Genomic DNA, 21,159 nt, shown 5'->3' with positions numbered 1-21,159 from the left:
ACTTGCAAAATGACTATTTTTCGCGCAATCAATTGATTAGTGAGGTAATCATACTAATCGATTAAGTCAATCAATTCTAAAGCCTTTTGTTCTCCCAATAAAACACTTAATTAATTGACTATGATTAATCGATTAGGTTGTTCCCTTATGAAAACCTTGCCAATCGACAATACTCAATAAATTAGGTCATTTGATTCAACAACTTTCTATTTTCTTGTGAAAATGTTGTCAATCGATTGCCTCGGTCGATCACTTTGGGTTAATCAATTGACCAATCCTAAAGTCATCCATGATTTATTGGGGTTTCTTGTTATCTAACATTTGATCAATCTTGACTTGCTATATCTTTACCAAGTATCCGATAACCCTTTAACCCACTTAAATTTTGTATCTCATGCTAAGTGCTCGGTTTTCCATGACCTAGTTGGACTTATCGTCTCATGTCAAATGGTCGATTCTATTTGACTCAATTAAATTTTTCTCTTGTCAAATTCCAGTTAGGACCTAATCTGACTTCCAGTTAGAACTTTCCTCTGTCTAACCTTCAGTTAGGATTTTCCGTTACATAACATTCAGTTAGGACTTTCTCTTGTCTAACCTCCCATTAGGATTTTCAATTACCTAACCTCCAGACTTCATGTTACTTAATTTCCAGTTAGAACTTTCCCTTATCTAACTTCCTGTTAAGACATTCTCTTGTCTAATCTCTCGTTAACGAGATTTTCAATTACTTAACCTCCAATTAGGATTTTATGTTATCTAATTTTCAATTAGGACTTTCCCTTATCTAACCTTCTTTTAGGACTTTTCGTTATTTAACTTCTAGTTAGGACTTTCTGTTTTCTAAGTTCTAATCTCCCATTAAATTTTTTCATTGTCTAACCTCCGATTAAAATTTTCCATTATTTAATTTCAGTTTATACTTTCCTCCACCTAACCTCAATTAGAAATTTCCAAATTAACTATCTGATTCTACTTGACTTCTCTTAATTACATATAATTTTAATTATATTAATTTAATGATTATCTTATGTAATTACGTTGACAATGCCCAACTATTCTCCAGTCGGTCAAAGTTTCTACTTGTTTTAATAGTATTAAATAATTTCTCATAGAATAAGAAAAAAGAACAAAAATAGATAGAATAATAAAATCTTTGTGGAAATTTATTAAGCGCAAAAAATAGTCCTTTTAATTTTTTTTACAAGGAATTACTGCATATAGAAATAGAATTCCAACATACTTGATACTACTTTTCTAGCTCGAGGTAGGTAGGTCCCGTGCTGATAATTATACAAATTATACAATTTTCTAAGTCGTTATTTTTAAATGACAAAAATGCTGAGGAAAACCGAGTGTGATTTCATCATCATCAACATGTGCGATCAAAATCGATCAGTACAATGGAAAACAATCCCTCGGTCAAATAATATAATTATTTAATATGACAAAAAAAATAGGGATCATATATTGCTTTAATCCCTGACGTACAGAGTTTAAAGATCAATATTATCATTTAAAAAATGTCACAGACCTGTAGACCATTGAACGACGGTCAATGTTTGTGTGTGCAACCGCTGAATGCTTCTTGCCGTATAATGTCCTCCAAGCTCTCCGAGCCCCAACACTCGTTTCTCCTTCGGTCAACGAGTTATGAATTGTCAAACTTGTACTTTTTGCCAAACAAAATCAAGCCACTTGGGAGCATCAGTTTTTTACACTACTCCCTCTCGGTTTTTCTTTCGAACCTTGGCAAAATTGACTAATGAATCTAATAAAATTTAAAATAATATAAATTAGATCTTATATATTTATTTATTTATTTTTTATTATATTCATATTCTCGAATATTAATTTAATTTAAGCGATAAATTTTTTAACATAAATATATTAAAAAAATCGAATTTACTTTAAAAAATCATTATTTTTAATATAATATGTCAAATTTATATTTAAGGACATGAATATAATCAGAAGAGTCAGACGCATATGATATGATTCTATATCATTCTGAACTTTCTAAGTTTATCAATTGATTTTGACCGAAATTGATTGATATATTTAGAGAGCTCGGAATGACAAGAAATTATATTATATATACTTCTCTGATTCTTTTGATTATATCCATACTCACAAATATTAATTTGACATACTCTATTAAGAACAATATTTTTTCAAACTCAAATAAAATTTTTTAATTAATTGTTATAGTATAACAAGCGATTCGAGAGTAATTTGAGTAATATCCTGAATCGATTGTTATACTGTCATCGGCTATGATAAATATAAAAGAGTAATCATATAAAAGAGTAATTTGAGAATGTAATCAGCGATTGGATAATTTTAAAACTTGAATATGTGGCTTTGAATATTCAGAAGCTTCATCTACCTGGTTGATTCCATAATTTACCGTATACTTTTTGCCAAACAAAACCAGACCACTTGGGAACTGGTCTGCATGAATGTACTAATAAAAACTCACTGAGTGTGTCCGCGGGTTGGCATGAAAAAAACCAGCACTACGACTAGACAGAGACCTCAAACTGGATTGACATAACATTTATCTTTTTGAATTAACTAACATGCTCAAAGCCACTACATTTGTCTTGCATTTTTGTGATCTAATCATGCATTAAACCCTAAAACAATGACCAGACGGTGTCAATAGAGTATTACTAGCACATAGTCTCGCAAGGGCTCAATGGTCGAATAAGGCCCGTGTAGCTAGACTAGAGCTAGAGATAAAAATCACATTTTACTCGATTATTCTAAATTCGTCCATAAATCTTATTTATCGGCCACCACCCTATTATTTTAAGTCGAGATATTTTAGTCGGACGCCTTGCAACTCACTGGATTTTCGTCGCGTGTTCACCTAAATGCGACCCCAATTTCCGACTAAAACATTCAACCGTATAATTGAAATGAAATAAAAAGGGAGACACCCACCGCGGAAAGTTGGGCAAGCTGCAAGGGAAGACCGTCGTAGTGTTTCGGAGGAAAAGGAAAGAGCAAGGAGCAGGAAAGGAAAGATCGTCTCTCTCTCTCTCTCTCCAAAGTCCAATCCGTCCTGGCTCCTGCCGAGTGAAGTGATCAGCAGCTAATTAGCGACTCATATTTTACTCGTCACCTCTTCCGGTAAGTGATCCGCTTTTACTCCTCCCCGAAACCCTCGTTCGGGAGGAGCGATCGGGGAAATTGAGGAGGAGGAGGCGGAGGAGGAGGAGGCGGAGAGAGGGGATCCATTGCCATGAGGGTGCCCTGCTGCTCGCTGTGCCATTCGCGCTACGACGAGGAGGAGCGCGCCCCTCTGCTCCTCCACTGCGGCCATGGCTTCTGCAAGGCCTGCCTCTCCAAGATGTTCGCCGCCTCCGCCGGCACCTCCCTTTGCTGTCCGCGCTGCCGCCTCCCGACCCACGTCGGCAACAGCGTCCATGCGCTCCGCAAGAACTTCCCTATCCTCTCCCTCCTTGCCTCCTCGACCTCCTCCCCTTCCTTCGACTACGACTTCACCGACGATGACGAAGAGGGGAATGGTCAGGGGGAGGAAGATTATGACCTCGACGAAGACGATTACATTTCCCACGGGGGCGGCCGCCGCGGCAGGGCTGGATTGTCCTCGCACGCCGGTTGCTGCACCGCTGCCAGCACTAGCGCGGCCTCCACTACGGCTATTGACCTTGGCCTCCACCACGAACTCAAGCTGCTAAGGAGGCTCGGAGAAGGGCGGCGAGTAGGGCAGGAGGTGTGGTCTGCTGTGCTGTCTAAGGGTTCCCCTTCCTCGAGTCAAAATGGCGGGAGTTGTCGACACCTGGTGGCGGTGAAGCGCATTGCGCTCACCGAGGACACCGACGGGGTGTGGTTGAAGAGTCGGCTGGAGAACCTGCGCCAAGCTTCCATGTGGTGCAGGAACATTTGTACCTTTCACGGGGTGAGACAGACGGATGGATACTTATGCCTCGTTATGGACAGGTTCACTAGCTCCATCCAGTCAGAAATGCAGCAGAACAAAGGCCGTCTTACATTGGAGCAGATACTCAGGTTCTTGTCTTCTTAATATACCATGCTTCGAATGAATCAGTAAGATTGATTAATTAGTTTGTAAGTAATGGGTACCATTTACTAGGATTTTGAGATAAAATGCTATTGAATGTGTAAAAAGACATGGTTTGTATAGCTAGGAGCCTAGGATATTTGCCTGTTTGTCCTGTTTTTAGTCTTCCATTCGTGAATTGCTCTCTAGCCTAGGCAACAAGACAACAAGTGTACTTTGGTAGAAAATGAGCAATCTTTTGTCTACAAATCAGCCCAGCGCATCTATGCTCAAAGAGTTAAAGTTTTCTTCACATAACAAAATTTCCCCAAGTTGTTCAAAATGTCTTGTCGATCAGTCTATAAACTTTCCGAATTAGTAGGGACAAAGGCGGTGCAATGATTTTGAAATTTTCCATTTATTACAAATTTTAAAACACTAAGTAGGAGGAAATATTATGTATGCCTAATGATCAATTGAGAGAACTTTTCATGATTCAAAGCAATAAAGTTCAATCGATTGCATACAAGAGCTTTGAAGACTAAATGGTTTAAACACAGTAGAATTAAATGTATGAAATATAGCTTTAATAATAAGAAAACTCTCTTTAACTAAACTAAAAAAGGTATTTTTAAGAACTGAATATTTCTAGCAAATAGCAATATATCATTTAATAGAAGGAAAAGATATATTTAGCCTACCACAGATAGTTAGGACTCATGGCTTCTTGTTGTTATTTCACCATGCTAAATTTCACATTGCCTGTAGCTCCACGCATGTCTTGCAAAAAGGATATAACATCCATGTAGTCAAATGTAGTCATTTCTTGATCAAGTTAAGACTTGGGCCAGTAATTCTACTTTGTAGGCCATCAAAATCTGAAGGTGTATCATGGTCACCACCATCCTTGGTCACAACCAAGGTGTCAGTAAAGTCTTGAGTTCCTTTAAGTTGGTATGGAGTTGACATACAATGTTATAGATTTCTCTGAGTGAAGGAAGTTAAAACAGTCTTATCCCTGGTCCATTGGGAGTTAACCCATTTAACCCACTAATCTATCCAAAGTCAAACGCAATTTGATTAGGAAGTAATTTGGGATGATACAACAACAACCAAGCCTTATCCCACTAGGTGGGGTCGGCTAATTTGGGATGATGAGATTAAAAATTGTTGCGGGTGCTAAAGGTGCATTTTTCAGTGTTTCAGTTACATCTTTCCTTGTCGCCCTACTCGTTAGGAACATCCACCATATAATATATAACATCTTGGGCTGAGTTTGCAAAGTAGTTTTCATGATTTGCCTGAATTCAATTAAGAAAGGGCAGGGATTCAATCCCTTATTTGAAGCATACTTTGGCTTTCTTCAATTTTTTATAATAATGCAATAACTTTGTTGTAATGTCTTGATTTTGTTACCCATCCTGCAATAATAAGATAAGGAAAGAAATATGATGATTAGGTCCAGTGAAAAAAGATAAGATACATCTAGGAACCATTTGATTGTGTCATAATATGCCAAAGTATCACAAGCAATTTACTAAATTGATTTTTTTTTTTTTGAAATTTATTAACTTAAGCTTCATATACTCATGCAGTACATTGCATCCACTTATGATCACATAGAGATTATGTTAACTAAATCAGCCTTCGGCTTGTTAAAGTCCTTGCTAATTCCAAGTTACGACGATTCAATTAGACCAATTTCTACCTAGTAAACAAACAAGAGCATATTCTGTGGACTGCTGAGGTCAATGTGATATTAGCTGATGTTCTTAATATAATCAATGCCATTTTTCTAAAAGCATATGGGCCATATACCATCTATATTATGCAATGGTTCGACTGCATACATATTTATATACTTTATTTTTTTTTGGGTTAGAATCTGCATATTCTTTTTAAACCTTCACGTGATATTTTGTTAAGATAAATCTAATCCAAGGGATGATTAACTGATAACATATATTTATTTAATCCATCTATTTATTCTGAACAAGTGTCATCATAATTTTGAACATACTAGTCGAAGAACCAATGTTAATATGGTTAATCCCTACTTCAACTCTCAATCATGAAAACAAAGTTCCTCTACAGAAATGTTAGTAGGATATAGATCAAAGTAGGGCCAACTTCCTACTAAGAACACTCAAAAAGAAAGGTGTCAGGGGAAAAAAGTTCTCCCAAGGAGGGAAGAAAGAAGCTCGCTCAGCTTCTTCACAAATTGTTTAGGTTTGATTTGGACAAAAGCAATAATGATGACAACTTTGACCAGTGATTCTAGTCAAAATAAGACCTACCCAGTTTTTTCTTGGACACTATTGTGTTAATCATTTGTTTAATGTTTGTAAACAAACAGCTTTATAAATTAAAATTTCCCTTCCTCTTTCCTTCCTTGGAAAGAAAGAGAAACCAGGGAAAACTTTTCCTTTTCTGTTTTTCCCACCTAAATTTCTTTGGATACCTATTTACTTTCTCTAACTGCTTTCCTTCCATATAGGTAATTGGCCCCTGAAGCCATCAATCTAAGATAGGGTAGAACCTTCGTTTAGGTTGGTCATCCGCCAGTTTGATTAGTCACCATTTAACTTCAGGAACTCTAATTTTCCATTTAGACCCAAGAGGGTTTTCGACCTTTTAAATGCTCTCTACATTCTAACAGATAAGAGTAGAAATGTGGGGAATGCAATTCCACCCATCTTACCTTGTGGATGTCCTTGCTAGATCATTGGTTCTCTGATTCAAAGAAGGGTAAAAGAGGTTCCCTAGAGCAAGATCATTAATAATGTAAAAGACAGGAACAGTTGATCTAATTAAAAAAAGAGATGAAAATCATGCTGAGGACACTTATAATATTCTAATTGCAACAGACTGATTCAGGAAAGAGACCGCAATGCTCTGGAATGATGCAAATGATGAACACCTGTTTAGGTGTTCAGAACTACTTTTTGGGGATCCATTCGTGCCTTTCTAGCTATTAATGGGATTTGCAGGAGGCAAGATTAATATATGACAACGATAAATCCTTAGAACCACTTGAAATTCAAACTCTGTTTAACAGCCTCTCTAATATATACTAGAGGGCAGTATCCTTATGATTTTCTGGCCACCATTTTATCCTTTTGCTAAAACTTATAGCAAGTGAAGGTGTACCTTTTCTGTTTCCATTTTCACATTGATCTGGGCAACATTTGATCTTTCTCTTAAGCTTCTCCTAAGCCATCCATGGAAATTGCTTACAAGGTCCTCTTCATTTGATAAATACACTGGGACTAGTGCTCTATATCCTCATGACCTGAATCATCTCTATTGAACCCCCTCGAAGCACGCATTCATGAATGGCATGAAATGTACCCAGCTGAATCAAACACTACAAGCTGCATTTAACCTTTAGGGTGACCTGTAGTACCTATCTAAGGGATCTTGGAAGCCTTTTAACTGTAGGAGAGTCGTTGGTGGGACCACACTAGAATGCATGTATTGAGAGAAGCGAGTAGTATGGACATAGTTTTACTTCTCTGAGAAAATTAGCAAGATATATTACACAATAGGTATATAACCTTGCTAACAACTACTTATTATGTTGCATTCTGCTTCTTGGAAAAGGTAGCAATGACTAAAAAAAACATATGCGCGCTATTAGCTTGATGCATCCGTCAAGTGCAATTCCAACTTCTTCCTGTGGCACCTATGTAATATTTGTTTGCTTAGTTGGAATGATCATTAACTTGATGTCTCTTGTACCCTATAGATAAGTCTTTGTTTGTGAATCTCTCTTCTGTGGCAACTTCTTAGTATGTTAAGCTTGATATGCTGTATGGTATTTGTCGCAGGTATGGGGCGGATATTGCTCGTGGTGTGGCAGAGCTCCATGCTGCTGGTATTGTTTGCATGAGTTTGAAACCATCAAACCTTCTTTTGGATTCAAATTACCGTGCGGTGGTCTCAGATTATGGGCTTCCAGCTATTCTAAAAAGACCTATGTGCCGAAAAGCCCAATCAGTTGCAGAGGGATGCCCTTCAAGTTTGCATTCATGCATGGATTGCACAATGCTAAGCCCTCATTACACAGCTCCTGAGGCATGGGAGCCAGTCAAGAAATCACTAAATTTATTTTGGGATGATGCAATTGGTATATCTTCTGAGTCTGATGCTTGGAGTTTTGGCTGTACTCTTGTGGAAATGTGTACTGGATCTGCCCCGTAGGTCATCTAAACACTTCACTTACTTGAATGTTTTGTTATAGTACATTTATAAGTTTCTATGCAGATGGTCTGGACAAAGTACCGAAGAGATTTATCGGTCTGTTGTCAAGGCACGGAAATTGCCCCCTCAATATGCAAGCATAGTCGGTGTTGGAATTCCTAGAGATCTATGGAAGATGATTGGTGATTGTCTGCAATTCAAACCTTCAAAGAGGCCAACTTTTCATTCAATGCTAGCAATCTTTCTTCGACATCTACAAGAAATTCCTCGGAGTCCTCCTGCTAGTCCAGAAAAGTAAACTGTTGTGTGCTTATGATGTTAGTTAAATGAGCTCATACACATAACTTATTTTGTTGTTTTGATGCCAAAATCCTTCTTGAAAATTAGTAGCAAGCAAGGAGAAGGTTTTATTAGAATATCAGTAGGCAGTATAGGACATGTAATATGTTTGCCAATTGACCTTTTTAATCTGTCTTCTCCCTTTTATTCATATCCAAATCAAGAAATTATGGTTTTTGTACTCATGGTTCTTAAGCTGGAAGCATCAGGATTGATTTTTTTACTTGCAAAGAATTGAATACCTAATGCTAGTTTCTCTTTTTCTGTCTGCCTAATCTAGAATCTATTTAGCTCCAAAACTAATAATCGCTTATCTGTTCAAGTCTTTGCTGTATGGTTGTTATGTGTTGTTTTATATATTACAAAAGATTTTCACAAGGGATTTGCTACCACTGAATGTAGTCCGGAGAATTCTTTTATGTGTTTCTTTTGTGCTATGCTACCTGTCTCGATGGTTTCACTGTCCTCCTTAAGGGTTTGTTACCCTTGTTATCTTTATTATGCACGAATTCTTTATTATACATTAAAATTTCTTTTTTATTTGCCTGCCACAGTGAGTTTCCAAGAGCTACTACAACCAATAATACCTCAGACCCTTCTCCTGTATCTGTGTTAGAGGATTTTCAGTGTAACCCAAATATTTTACATCAACTTATATCTGAAGGAAATTTTTGTGGTGTGAGGTATGTCGGAGGAAATGAGAATGCATTACCACATGCCAATTCTTCTAAGTCAATAGGTTCATCATGGATTACTTCTTTCTTGTGTTTGGCAGTGATCTGCTTGCAAAGGCAGCTTCAAACAGTAAGAGCTCAATTGGTTCTCTTCTAGAAGCACAAAATGCAGAGGGACATACTGCTCTGCATTTAGCTTGTAGGCGAGGTTCAGTGGAGCTTGTGAAGACTATTTTGTCTTTCAAAGAAGCTGATGTGGATATTTTAGACAGAGACGGTGATCCTCCAATTGTGTTTGCTGTGGTTGCTGGTTCTCCAGAGTGTGTTCGTGCTTTGATTAGTAGATCTGCTAATGTTAGTTCCAGGCTGAGAGATGGCCTTGGCCCTTCTTTAACACATATATGTGCTTTGCATGGCCAACCAGAGTGCATGAAAGTAGGCATCCATGTTATTATTTTTTTTCAGAACATTGCCTTTTGGTTGTGTTCATTTTCCTAAACTCAGTCCATTTGAATTTTCACAGGAATTACTGTTGGCTGGAGCTGATCCAAATGCAGTCGATGATGAGGGCGAATCAGTTTTGCATATAGCCATTTCAAAACGATACTCTGATTGTGCTATTGTTATTCTGGAAAATGGAGGATGTAGATCAATGAGAATACTGAATTCACAGAGAAAAACGTAAGACTATGTAGCTGCATTTATTAGTAAACATGTGAATTCAAGGCTGATTTTTTTGTCCATATCTCTGAACATGCTCAACAATTACCTTATTTTTGTACTGAGTCCTTTCTGTTCAGGTTTGTTTGCATCAAGCCATCTGTAGGTTTACTTATTTATCTAGTTAAAATGTATTTTGTTAGCTACATGAACCTAAATTTTACTACCCTTATTATAAAGGATGGTATTTTGCTACATAATAAAGTATGAATGTTACCTAAAATATGTCGCTAAGGCCTTTACGTGTTCTGCTTGGTCATGAAATTAAGATAATTGCATTTTTTTAATTATAAAAATAGTAGTTCAAGATGAAAATATGATAAGGACTTGGTCTATATGACCATATTACTTCTAGTCATTTCACTTGCAGTTATTTAGCTACTGTTTCGGATTATTTATGTGATTGATCATGAAAGTAATACCTATGACAACAATTTATTATTGTTAGTGCTGATTATAGTTACACAAACTTGATTATATGTGATGTTAAGCAGTCCCTTGCCTCTAGCATGGAGCTGGAGTTTAAAGTCGGTACATTTAAGCGAATATATCACTGCTTGATACCTACTCTCCTGTTTGGCCTCCTCATTGCATATTCAATGCAGTCCCATGTCTAAAATGCATAATCGACTACATGTCGAGCACACTTTAGTACATTGCATAATTGTCCAGTAAGTTCAAATTGCCTTTTCTAGTTGCATGAATATCTACATTCTCCTCCTTGGATACTATGCGACCAACTAATATACCATCTTTGTCAAACTATATTTGTTCTAACTATTTGGGGCCAGCTATATAACTCTTACCCTCCATTGACGTGTCAAACTATATTTGTTCTAACTGTTTGGGGCCGTCTATATCTCTTACCCTCCATTGAGCTATGCAAGTCTATAACATTCCCATACAGAAGCTACAGACAAACTACCATTTGGTTAACCCCTTTTCTTTAGGATGTGCTTGGTTTTAGAAGGCAATCATGGGTAGTTTCAATTTAATTGCATTATTGTAGTTGGAATGATTATCTAAAATCTAGTTCCCATCACTTGCTAAAGAATCAATTTCACATTCCACATTGATTGGTAAGTTCTTCAGAAAAATGACAAGTTTACATACGATGTAGATCTAGCATAGGCGAAAAAACTACAAAATGCCACCGCTTAAAGAATTTGAATAAATTATAATTATTAGCTAATTTCATTTTAAACAATTGATTAGAATTTTTCTTGACGTACTTAGATTATTCTAAACAAATAATTAAATTGTGTGTACAAAACTATGTGGTCCTAACTCCACTTGTCACAAATCAAATAATACTCGAAATTTGTCTAGCAAAATTCTTTGATATTGCTGCAGAACTATTAGATGTAACATATATTCGGAAAAACATGGAGTGTGGTTACACAGAACTTTTAAGCACATTTTCCCATGTTTTATCATTTATGAGCTATCATGCATGCTGCATTGGTTCCATGAAGCCTTACTTCTATATTGCGCTGCACCACAAAAGAAGATTTGGAATAAGGCACAAGAAGAATAAAATGAAATAGTGAGATTACTAATTCATTAAAGTTTTTTGGCATCATTAACTTTTACTTATTGCATGAGTTGCTCCTTAGATATTTTGATTCTGTTATGATTAACATAAAATAACTTTTTCTTTGAAATTTCTTTATCCTTATCATTATCATGATTTTTTTTAAAAAACTTTTTGATAACCATTTTGATGAAAGGCCCTTGCATTTATGCATTGAGACATGGAATGTTGAAGTGGTGAAGAAGTGGGTTGAGTTGGCATCACAGGAGGATATTGATGAAGCCATAGACATTCCAAGTTCAAATGGAACAGCATTGTGCATGGCTTCTTCTCTCAAGAAAACTCGTGAAATTGGTAGTTTTCCCTTTATGCAAATGTAACACTATGTTTTTCTTACCTTTCTACTGCTATTTAATCTATTTACGATAGAAACATAAACATTTCCATCAGCTCTCAACAATACACAGAAGCTTCAAGGTATAAATGAAGGGATCACACTGATAATGCTATGATCATGAGATAAATTTAACCTTAACATTGGAGCAACCACCCATGCAGGTATCAACTGCGTCAACCCGTGGAGGCAAATTTAACCTTAACATGCTCTGTAATTTTATCTTAGTTGTTATTATGTGATGGTTGATCACAGTCAACTTTTTCAAAATGACATGGTTGACTTGCTAGATTTTTTGTACCAACCATATATTTAAAATTCTGTTTAGTGCTAGCCAACATGGGTGATTTGCAGCGTTTCACCCGTGTTCCAAAATGAATGACAGTTGGCATGAGAAAAAGAGATAGTGAACTAGTTGACACGGCTGAACATTATCTGTTTTGCTCGTGTGATTTATGTATTGCCCCATTTATTGCCTGTACCAAATCACACAATTCTTGTTTTTTGGTGTGGACCGAGTTAACTAAAACCTACTCGAGAGTCATCTAAATCTAAATGAAACCTAATTTAGATTAATTATCAATAGTTATTCATCGTACATACAATGCAGTTTAATTATTGGTTTAGATGTGACAGATACTATATACTATGAAGTATTATTATATAATATATATAACTACATATGTAATAGATTAAGTAATTAATAAGCCCATGAAAGCTCATTTTAACCATAATTGATATCCATCGTAACAACTTCCCTAACACTATATTTTTGAAGCATCATATGATCACTAATCAAATCATAGCTTCAGCACCTATTTGTACCTATGTCTGATCTAATTCCATTTATGCTAGTCTAGCTTCTAATTGTTAATCAAGTAGATTGCTTAAATACCAAATTTTCTAAGAGAAATATTTAATCTTGGTGCTGGAAAATTATGGTGTTAATCTCTTTATACCCTACAAGAATCAATGCTTCTGTCTGCATGATACCCATTCTGGTAGTAGTACTTAGTAGAGGCTCCTACTAATGAGCCATTAGTAGTGATACTTTTACTATTACTAATAAGGTATGGCATAAGTTCATTATTTTGTTATATTTTTTTAGTTGTTTCTATGAAAATTTAAATGTTATTATCTAGTTTTTGGTAGTGAACAAATAAAATTGGCAGTGTTCAAAGGGTGGGCTAGTCTAAAACCATGATGGCATGGTCCAAACCAAGCATGTCCATGCCAGTGTTGGCACCACCTTGACATTGAGATAATACTATTCTTGGTTGATATCAAAACCAAAACTGATAATGGAATAAACCTTATTTGGCAGTCCCACATCCTTTGGAACATTCTCTTTGCTTTCCACCTTGTGAGCAGATCTGCCTCTCATGCCATGTGGAGGCCAACAACTACTTCAATCCAAAATTCCTAGGCATTTGGGTGATGGGTCCCCTTGGTGCTTAAACATGTCAATTCTGAAGGCTGTAAAGGACCATTGGTGCTTGACCAGATAATATATTATTGTTAGATCCAAAGTCTAATGATGTGCTTGTTTCCTGGAGGTATTGACCAGATAATGTATTATTATTAAATGCAAGATCTTGTAAATGAAACAATATGATGTTTGATCATGTTATTGTTAGAGAACCTTTTGATTTGGAAATGATCTTTAACTTCAATACATTTAAGATAATGCCATGGACTTTGTGTTATTTTGTAGGTGTTGATGAGCTTTTCATTTAGTTACAATTTGTATTATTCTTCTTTTATCATAATTTCTTGTTAGTTTGAAGTGTTTTATAGTATTGAAATTGATTGGCTTGAAACTCTTTGATAGAGGGCCGGGAATTGGTTAGAGTGTTGTTAGCTGCTGGTGCAGATCCCACAGCCCAAGATGAACTGCACTACCGCACGGCATTGCATACTGCAGCAATGATCAATGATGCAGATTTAGTTAAGGTAGCATCGAAGTATTCTATTTTTTTTCTCTCAACTGCACACGTGTTTTTTCCCATTTATTAGATTTCTCTTCACATGGAAATTATTTTTGATATTTATGACTAGATCATTCTGGAAGCTGGGGTTGATGTGAACATAAGGAATGCTCAAAATACAATACCTCTCCATGTTGCATTGAATAGAGGTTCAAATTCATGTGTTGGTGTGCTTTTATCTGCTGGAGCAAACTGTAATTTGCAGGTAATATGATAACTTGTTTTTGTATTTTGAGATGAAAAGTTCTTCTAAGCGAGTTTAAGTGGGGAGTTAATATCTGTGTGATTATCCTAATCTACTACTCAATCTACTTCAGAACTGTTAACCGCTTTCAGTACATGGAGGTTTCTTATGGCCTTGTTTGGATACAGTGCTGTCTATTGTCCTCTAGATAACATGCAAGAAAAAATTGTTTAGCATCCAAATTTAATAATTTTGAGACTTGAGAACTACAAATGTTTAATAAAAAAATTGCATTTTTTCTACTTTAATCTTTGATAGGAATTCTAGTTGAAGATCTTGCCATTGAACTTTTTCAATTGCAGTAGCAACACAACAAAGAAATGTGGTGTCATTTTCCATTAAATTGACGACAGGAAATTGTAAATACCTGGCTAGCTAAGATTGCTAGTGTTTGAGAGGAAAGGGCAATTTAATTCATTAGAAAAGTCAATAGCTAAGCCAAACATAATACTCTTTCATAGTAATGATCAAATGAGCATTGGGGAGGCAGTAAAATGAGTCTCATCGAAAGGTTTGATGAAGACATCAGTAAGCAATCAATTCTTTGGATGAGAATAATAGTGTCTTGGTTTTCTTGGATGTTACATGTCTGTTGAAGGCATAATCAGCTTCGATATGTTTTTTTTTTTTTTTGTTGCATTTTTTCTCTTAATACCTCCTTAAACTATAGAAATACAGGAATGCAAAGTTTTCAACTGTAAAAGGGAAAATGTGAAAAATTATTGATGGAGGAGAGATTAATGGCTTCTATAACTACAAAAGAAGAAAAGAGGCAAAAGAGAGAAAGGAGAAAATGCTGAGCAAAGAAAGAGTAAATCCAAACATTTCATTGATTAAATGGGAGAGAAAATGTCAGAATAGAATTTATCCAGTAACCATCCTAAAAAGCAGCCTTGGAGGTCACAGATAAGGGATGACATGTCGCATATGTGATATGCAGGTTCGAATAGGTAGCCCTGATGCCTAGGTAAGCAAAATAGGTGCTTAGGCAGGCTAAATAAGCTATTTATGTGGTGAAAAGGGGGAAACTAACTAGGTTCATATGATGATCGAGAACTTAATGAGAACTTTTAAAATGATTTTCTCGTTAAAGAAAAGTAGTTCTTGTGATTGTGGAAGTCTAGACTATAAGCTTTGAGGTGTTTACTAAAATTTGTTTTGCAAATGGCAAACACTTTAGTTAATCATATGCATGTTATTGACAAATATGACCTATTGTATTGTATGTTTGTTGTATGATTGACATGCATTTTTTTTCTATGTCAAATTATGAATTGGATGGATTGGCTGGTGTACTTTCTTTTTGAGTAAATGATAATCATCATATGTAGTGGGTTGACAACATGTCACTTGGAAACACTTTTTTTAAAACCTTGCATCTACTCAATAAAAAGGGAGAAATGTAGAAAAAAATGCTATGAGAGAGCAATAAAGCTTCAATATCTAATCAACCAACAAAGAGAGAAAATGCTGGAAGGAAGAGGGATAGGATGTTTTGACATTAACTATGATAAGAGCATTCAGGGGGATATGTTGGAAAACAATAGATAAATAGTTGGATACATAGGGAGTTATAGTTCAAACTTAAGAAGGCATGGGCAACAAAGAGATCCATGCTGCTGAATGCAAAGAAGCAAATGTAGATTAGCAAGCTAAACTGACAAAAAGGTGGAAGTTTGAGATCTCTTTAAAAAAAGCTTCAACTACAAAGTTGGGGCTTGATGCTGAACCTGGTCAGCTCAAATTTTACTAGATCACTCTGTTTAGACTGATTCAGATATTTGATTCATGACTAGATCATTTGGATGTGCTACGTTCTTTTAACTGATCCTATGGATGAATTGTAGGAAGATAAGAGTGCACTTGCTCATGGGCTTTGCTTAGGCGCACCTTTATCCTTGTGCGATTGTGTTTTGCTGAGCCTGTGCCTGCACGTGGGTAAAGTGAGTCCTCACTTTGGAGAGAGGTGGATCAATGTTCTTTGCCATACAGAAGGATGATGCTTGGAAGAGGTGATCATAACAATATTGAACTGGGCACATATAGCTAAATATTCATGTGCTACCGAAGGAAAGCACAAGGAGATGATGAATCCTTGTGAAATTGAGAGGGTTGCAATGACTATGCTGCTCTTGACAAGTTAATGGAAAAGAGATTGGTTTAGTAGACAAGGTGTACGATTGTGACTACATGGCGAGGGGAGGGTTGTGAGTATTGTTAGTGCTATACTAGATCAACGACTACAGGGAGACAGTTTGGAAAGTGAAATGAAAACAAAGCAATAGTATAGAGCTTTAGGAAGTGAGCATACTGGTTGTGGCTTAGTATGGTCTGTGGTGATGCAATAGCAAGTGAGACCGTAAAATGCAGTGGTCGTGCATAAATGAAAGATTGGGAGGAGAGGGAAAAAGAGCAGTAGGAGAAATGTGCTAAAGGCTGGAGGAGGGGAGGCTATGGTCAGTTGTATCATGCCCATTGTCCTCCTCCTTGATTGAGGAATACAGAACTTTGAGAGGATAAAAATCAAGAACTATAATGGCGATTTGAGAGGAAGAACTATAATATCATGTCGAGAGCAAAATTGCAATTGCATAATTAAAAACATTGAACAGCTATACCATCTACAAAAGCTTCCGAGATAATAGCTAATGAAGCTCGATAACCAATACTTATTATTTAACACTGGTTAAGTTGCAACCGTGAAAACAGAAAGTGTACAATCAAGGTAGCTTATAGTGTCTCCTGAAACTCGATAGACTGTGGTTGGTAGAGAAAGCAGTTTGCTTATATCCTTTTGAACTTCATTCATGTTATCTAACTTACTTCATTCATGTTATCTTGTCATTTGTTATTATTTCTGAAATGTATTTGAGGTAGATCAACATTTATTCCTCAAATAATTGGACATCTTGCTAATTTAAAATTTTGCTATGTCAGGATGATGATGGTGACAATGCCTTCCACATAGCAGCTGATGCAGCAAAAATGATCCGTGAAAATCTCAATTGGATTGTTGTTATGTTGCTGTACCCATCTCCTGCTGTTGATGTGCGAAACCACAGGCAAGTACTTGTTTAGGAATTTGTTGTATTATCTTGCTGTTTCATGGTTAAATTAATGACTTGATGTTGTGATCTCAGTAAGAAAAAAGTTGAAGCTTGTTTTTCACTTGTGTTTTTTTACAGGCTACTCTATTTAGGAGATTGATTGTTTACTGCTCCTATCAATATTTTTTTGTTATTGTCATGAATCATTCTTCTGAAAGAGTGATAGTTCAACCATCTTGATCTTCTGCAATTGCCTTCTTTTCCCTATATAGCGAACCAAAATAAATGATGCTGTTGTTGATGCCAATGATATAGGGGTTGGACGTTGCGTGATTTTCTTGAGGGCCTGCCTCGAGAATGGATCTCGGAGGAGCTGATGGAAGCACTCATTGACAAAGGAGTTTTTCTTTCTCCAACCATGTATGCTTGAATTTTTTTTCTTTAATGTTGCAAAGTACTCTATGTATTTCTGGACGAATAGTCTGAATATCTATCATGAACATAACTGTACTTTTTAATGTAATAATATCTAATTTTATTTAAGAAGATTTTACACTATGTTAACAGATATGAAGTTGGAGACTGGGTGAGATTCAAAAGAAGTGTTGAAAACCCAACTTACGGTTGGCAAGGTGCCAATCACAAAAGTATTGGATTTGTCCAAACAGTGCCGAACAATGAAAATTTAATTGTGTCCTTCTGCACTGCGGAGGGCCGAGAGGCACGTGTTTTGGCAAATGAGGTTGTTAAAGTGATTCCTTTAGACAGAGGACAGCATGTCAAGATGAAGTCTGACGTTAAAGAACCAAGGTCCTACAACATCTTATGCACTATTTATGAATTTACTTGCTGCCTAGCCATATAATTTTGCATTGGGTTTCTGTCCTATCTGATCATTTACTTCTTAAATATGACTTCAATTTGCTATCAACTTGATGTTTTGGTGCACCTTCTTAAGTTAACACTCAGGCACGATTCATAAAGTTAGTGTAAATTCTTTTTTTTCTTGTTTTCTTTTATATACCTTTTGAATGTTATTCTTCAAATTTAAAATATTTTTTAGTATTTTGCTCTTCTTCTAATTGTTGTTATTGATGATTCCCTCCCTTTTCCGAGCCTAAATCAGTAGATGTCTGCTGTTCCTCTGCAGGTTTGGATGGCGTGGTCAATCACAAGACAGTATTGGTACTGTCCTCTGTGTTGATGATGATGGTATCTTACGGGTTGGTTTTCCTGGAGCATCTAGGGGATGGAGAGCTGATCCTGCTGAAATGGAAAGAGTTGAAGAATTTAAGGTGGGTGACTGGGTCCGTGTTCGCCCTGTATTAACAGCCGCTATTCATGGCATGGAAGCTGTAACTCCTGGAAGCATTGGGATTGTGCATTCCATCAGGCCTGACAGTAGCCTGTTGCTAGGTCTTTGTTACTTAAACACTCCTTGGCACTGTGAACCTGAGGAAGTTGAGCCTGTGGAGCCATTCAGGGTAAGTTAGGTAGATGGTTACTAAAAATTTGCCACCAATTTATCACTCTCAACAATTTGCTCTCTCCTTTTCTGAAATATTTTTTGTTGGTACTTACTAATCTATTTGTAGATTGGTGATCAAGTATGTGTAAAGAGGTCTGTTGCAGAGCCTAGGTATTCTTGGGGTGGAGAGACACACCATAGCGTAGGAAAGATAATTGAGATAGAGAGTGACGGTCTACTTATAATTGAAATTCCAAACCGTTCAACAGCATGGCAAGCTGATCCTTCTGATATGGAGATGGTTGAAAATTTTATGGTATGCTTCGTCTCTGAAAACTTATTTCTATACAAGTCAACATGCAGATCTCTCGGGCAAAATTCCAAGTCTTTGAGACATTTGTCACGCAGGTCGGTGACTGGGTGAGAGTCAAAGCTTCAGTACCGTCTCCCAAATATGGATGGGAAGATGTGACACAGAACAGTATTGGGATTGTCCATAGTCTAGAAGATGATGGTGATATGGGTGTTGCATTCTGCTCTAGGAGTAAGCCTTTTTTATGCTCAGTGGCAGATATGGAGAAAGTACAGCCCTTTGAGCTAGGAGATAAAATTCATGTGATGCCAACCATATCTCAACCACGATTAGGATGGTCAAATGAAACTGCTGCAACTGTTGGGACAATATCAAGAATAGATATGGATGGAACTTTGAACGTGAGAAAGATAGTGTTATTATGTTTGATATATTATTATTCTTCCAAAGTTTTTACTGAATTTTTGGTTTATGCAGGTCAAAGTTGCTGGTAGGATTAACTTGTGGAAAGTAGCTCCAGGTGATGCTGAGAGACTTACAGGCTTTGAAGTTGGAGATTGGGTGCGTGTGAAACCACCAACTTTTGGGGCTAGTAGACCCACATATGACCGGAATAGCATCGGAAAAGAAAGTATAGCTGTTGTTCATAGTATACAAGACTCTGGATACTTGGAGGTGGCTGGGTGTTTTAGGAAGGGAAAATTGATCACTCATTTCATGGACATTGAGAAGGTCCCATGCCTTAGAGTAGGGAACTATGTTCGATTTCGGGCTGGAATTGTTGAGCCAAGATGGGGCTGGAGAGGCGCTAGCCCAGATTCTAGAGGCATAATATCTGGCGTGCATGCAGATGGAGAAGTAAGAGTGGCTCTTTTTGGCATGTCAGGACAGTGGAGAGGAGACCCTGCTGACCTTGAGAAGGAGGAAATGTTTGAAGTTGGCAATTGGGTTAGGCTGAAGGATGAATCTGGTTGCTGGAAGTCTCTGAAACCTGGAAGCATAGGTGTGGTTCATGGAATAGGATATGAAAATGATATGTTCGATGGAACTATTCATGTTGCATTTTGCGGTGAGCAAGAAAAGTGGGTTGGACCTGCTACTCATCTAGCAGGAACAGCTAGGCTCAATGTCGGGCAACGAGTGAGGATTAAGAAATGTGTGGAGCAACCCAGATTTGGTTGGTCCACACACAGCCACGCAAGTATCGGGACTATTTCATCTATTGATGCGGATGGAAAATTAAGGATATATACGCCTGCGGGATCCAAGGCGTGGATGATTGACCCTGCCGAGGTGGACATACTGGAGGAAGAGAAAGTACAAGTTGGAGATTGGGTGAAAGTGAGGGAAGACATTGTTACGCCGACATATCAATGGGGAGATGTTACCCATGCGAGCATAGGAGTGGTGCACAGGGCAGAGAATGGCGAGTTGAGGATTGCTTTCTGTTTTAGAGAGAAACTATGGGTATGCAAAGAGGAGGAGGTGGAGAAGGTGACAGCATTCAAGATGGGGGATAAGATAAAAATAAAACCAGGCTTAGTAATGCCAAGGTGGGGGTGGGGAATGGAAACATCCTCAAGTAAGGGTGAGATCATGGGTGTAGATGCCAACGGAAAGTTGAGGATCAAGTTCAAATGGAGAGATGGAAGATTGTGGAGAGGGGATCCAGCAGATGTTGTTCTTGATGACTTGTGAACCATATCCGGTGCCATTGATGACTGCTGCCTGTAGGTGTTTTTCAGCAATTTTATCTTATTCTTTTGTCATTCTACTTTTTTTCTTCAGTTTACTACTGGAACACTAAGTCAGCCATGATAGGCCCATCTCAACCTGGTCTAAGATACACAAACTGAAGAACATGGACGAAATGCCTTCAATCATCCTGATCCAGGAGATAAGATTGCCCCTCTTTAATTATGAAAAACTTGAATGTCTCAAGTTTAGTTTGTATCACCATAAATTATGCTACTGTCTGATGTAACTCTAATACTAGTGTACAGATTTACCTTGGGAAAAAAATCTTAGTCTTTTTTTCATAAATAATAATATGTAGACTTTTAAAAAAATAGAAAGAAAAATATTACAACATTAAGAATATTTAAGATATTTAACAATATGGCTGATTTATTTTTTTTAAAAAATATCCAATAAGAAATTCCCAACTTTATATTCACAAGGAAACTGCATTTTCCCTTCCTC

General features: G+C 36.9%; 1 protein-coding gene across 1 annotated transcript; it reads left to right on the top strand.

The window, feature by feature from the left end:
* The first annotated feature begins 2,934 nt into the window (after positions 1-2,934).
* Positions 2,935-21,000, top strand: LOC122033733 (E3 ubiquitin-protein ligase KEG-like). Its single transcript, XM_042592897.1, has 16 exons — positions 2,935-4,041; positions 7,864-8,232; positions 8,300-8,530; positions 9,130-9,258; positions 9,351-9,684; positions 9,773-9,930; positions 11,700-11,857; positions 13,729-13,850; positions 13,956-14,090; positions 17,067-17,191; positions 17,492-17,596; positions 17,744-17,986; positions 18,327-18,660; positions 18,772-18,960; positions 19,053-19,358; positions 19,435-21,000. The coding sequence occupies exons 1-16, from the start codon at positions 3,251-3,253 to the stop codon at positions 20,653-20,655; spliced, it is 4,950 nt and encodes a 1,649-aa protein (XP_042448831.1). The 5' UTR covers positions 2,935-3,250; the 3' UTR covers positions 20,656-21,000.
* Positions 21,001-21,159: the final 159 nt, after the last annotated feature.

This window comes from Zingiber officinale, chromosome 11B, assembly GCF_018446385.1.
Source record: "Zingiber officinale cultivar Zhangliang chromosome 11B, Zo_v1.1, whole genome shotgun sequence".
NCBI lineage: Eukaryota > Viridiplantae > Streptophyta > Magnoliopsida > Zingiberales > Zingiberaceae > Zingiber > Zingiber officinale.
This window is presented reverse-complemented; position numbering and strand designations above follow the sequence as displayed.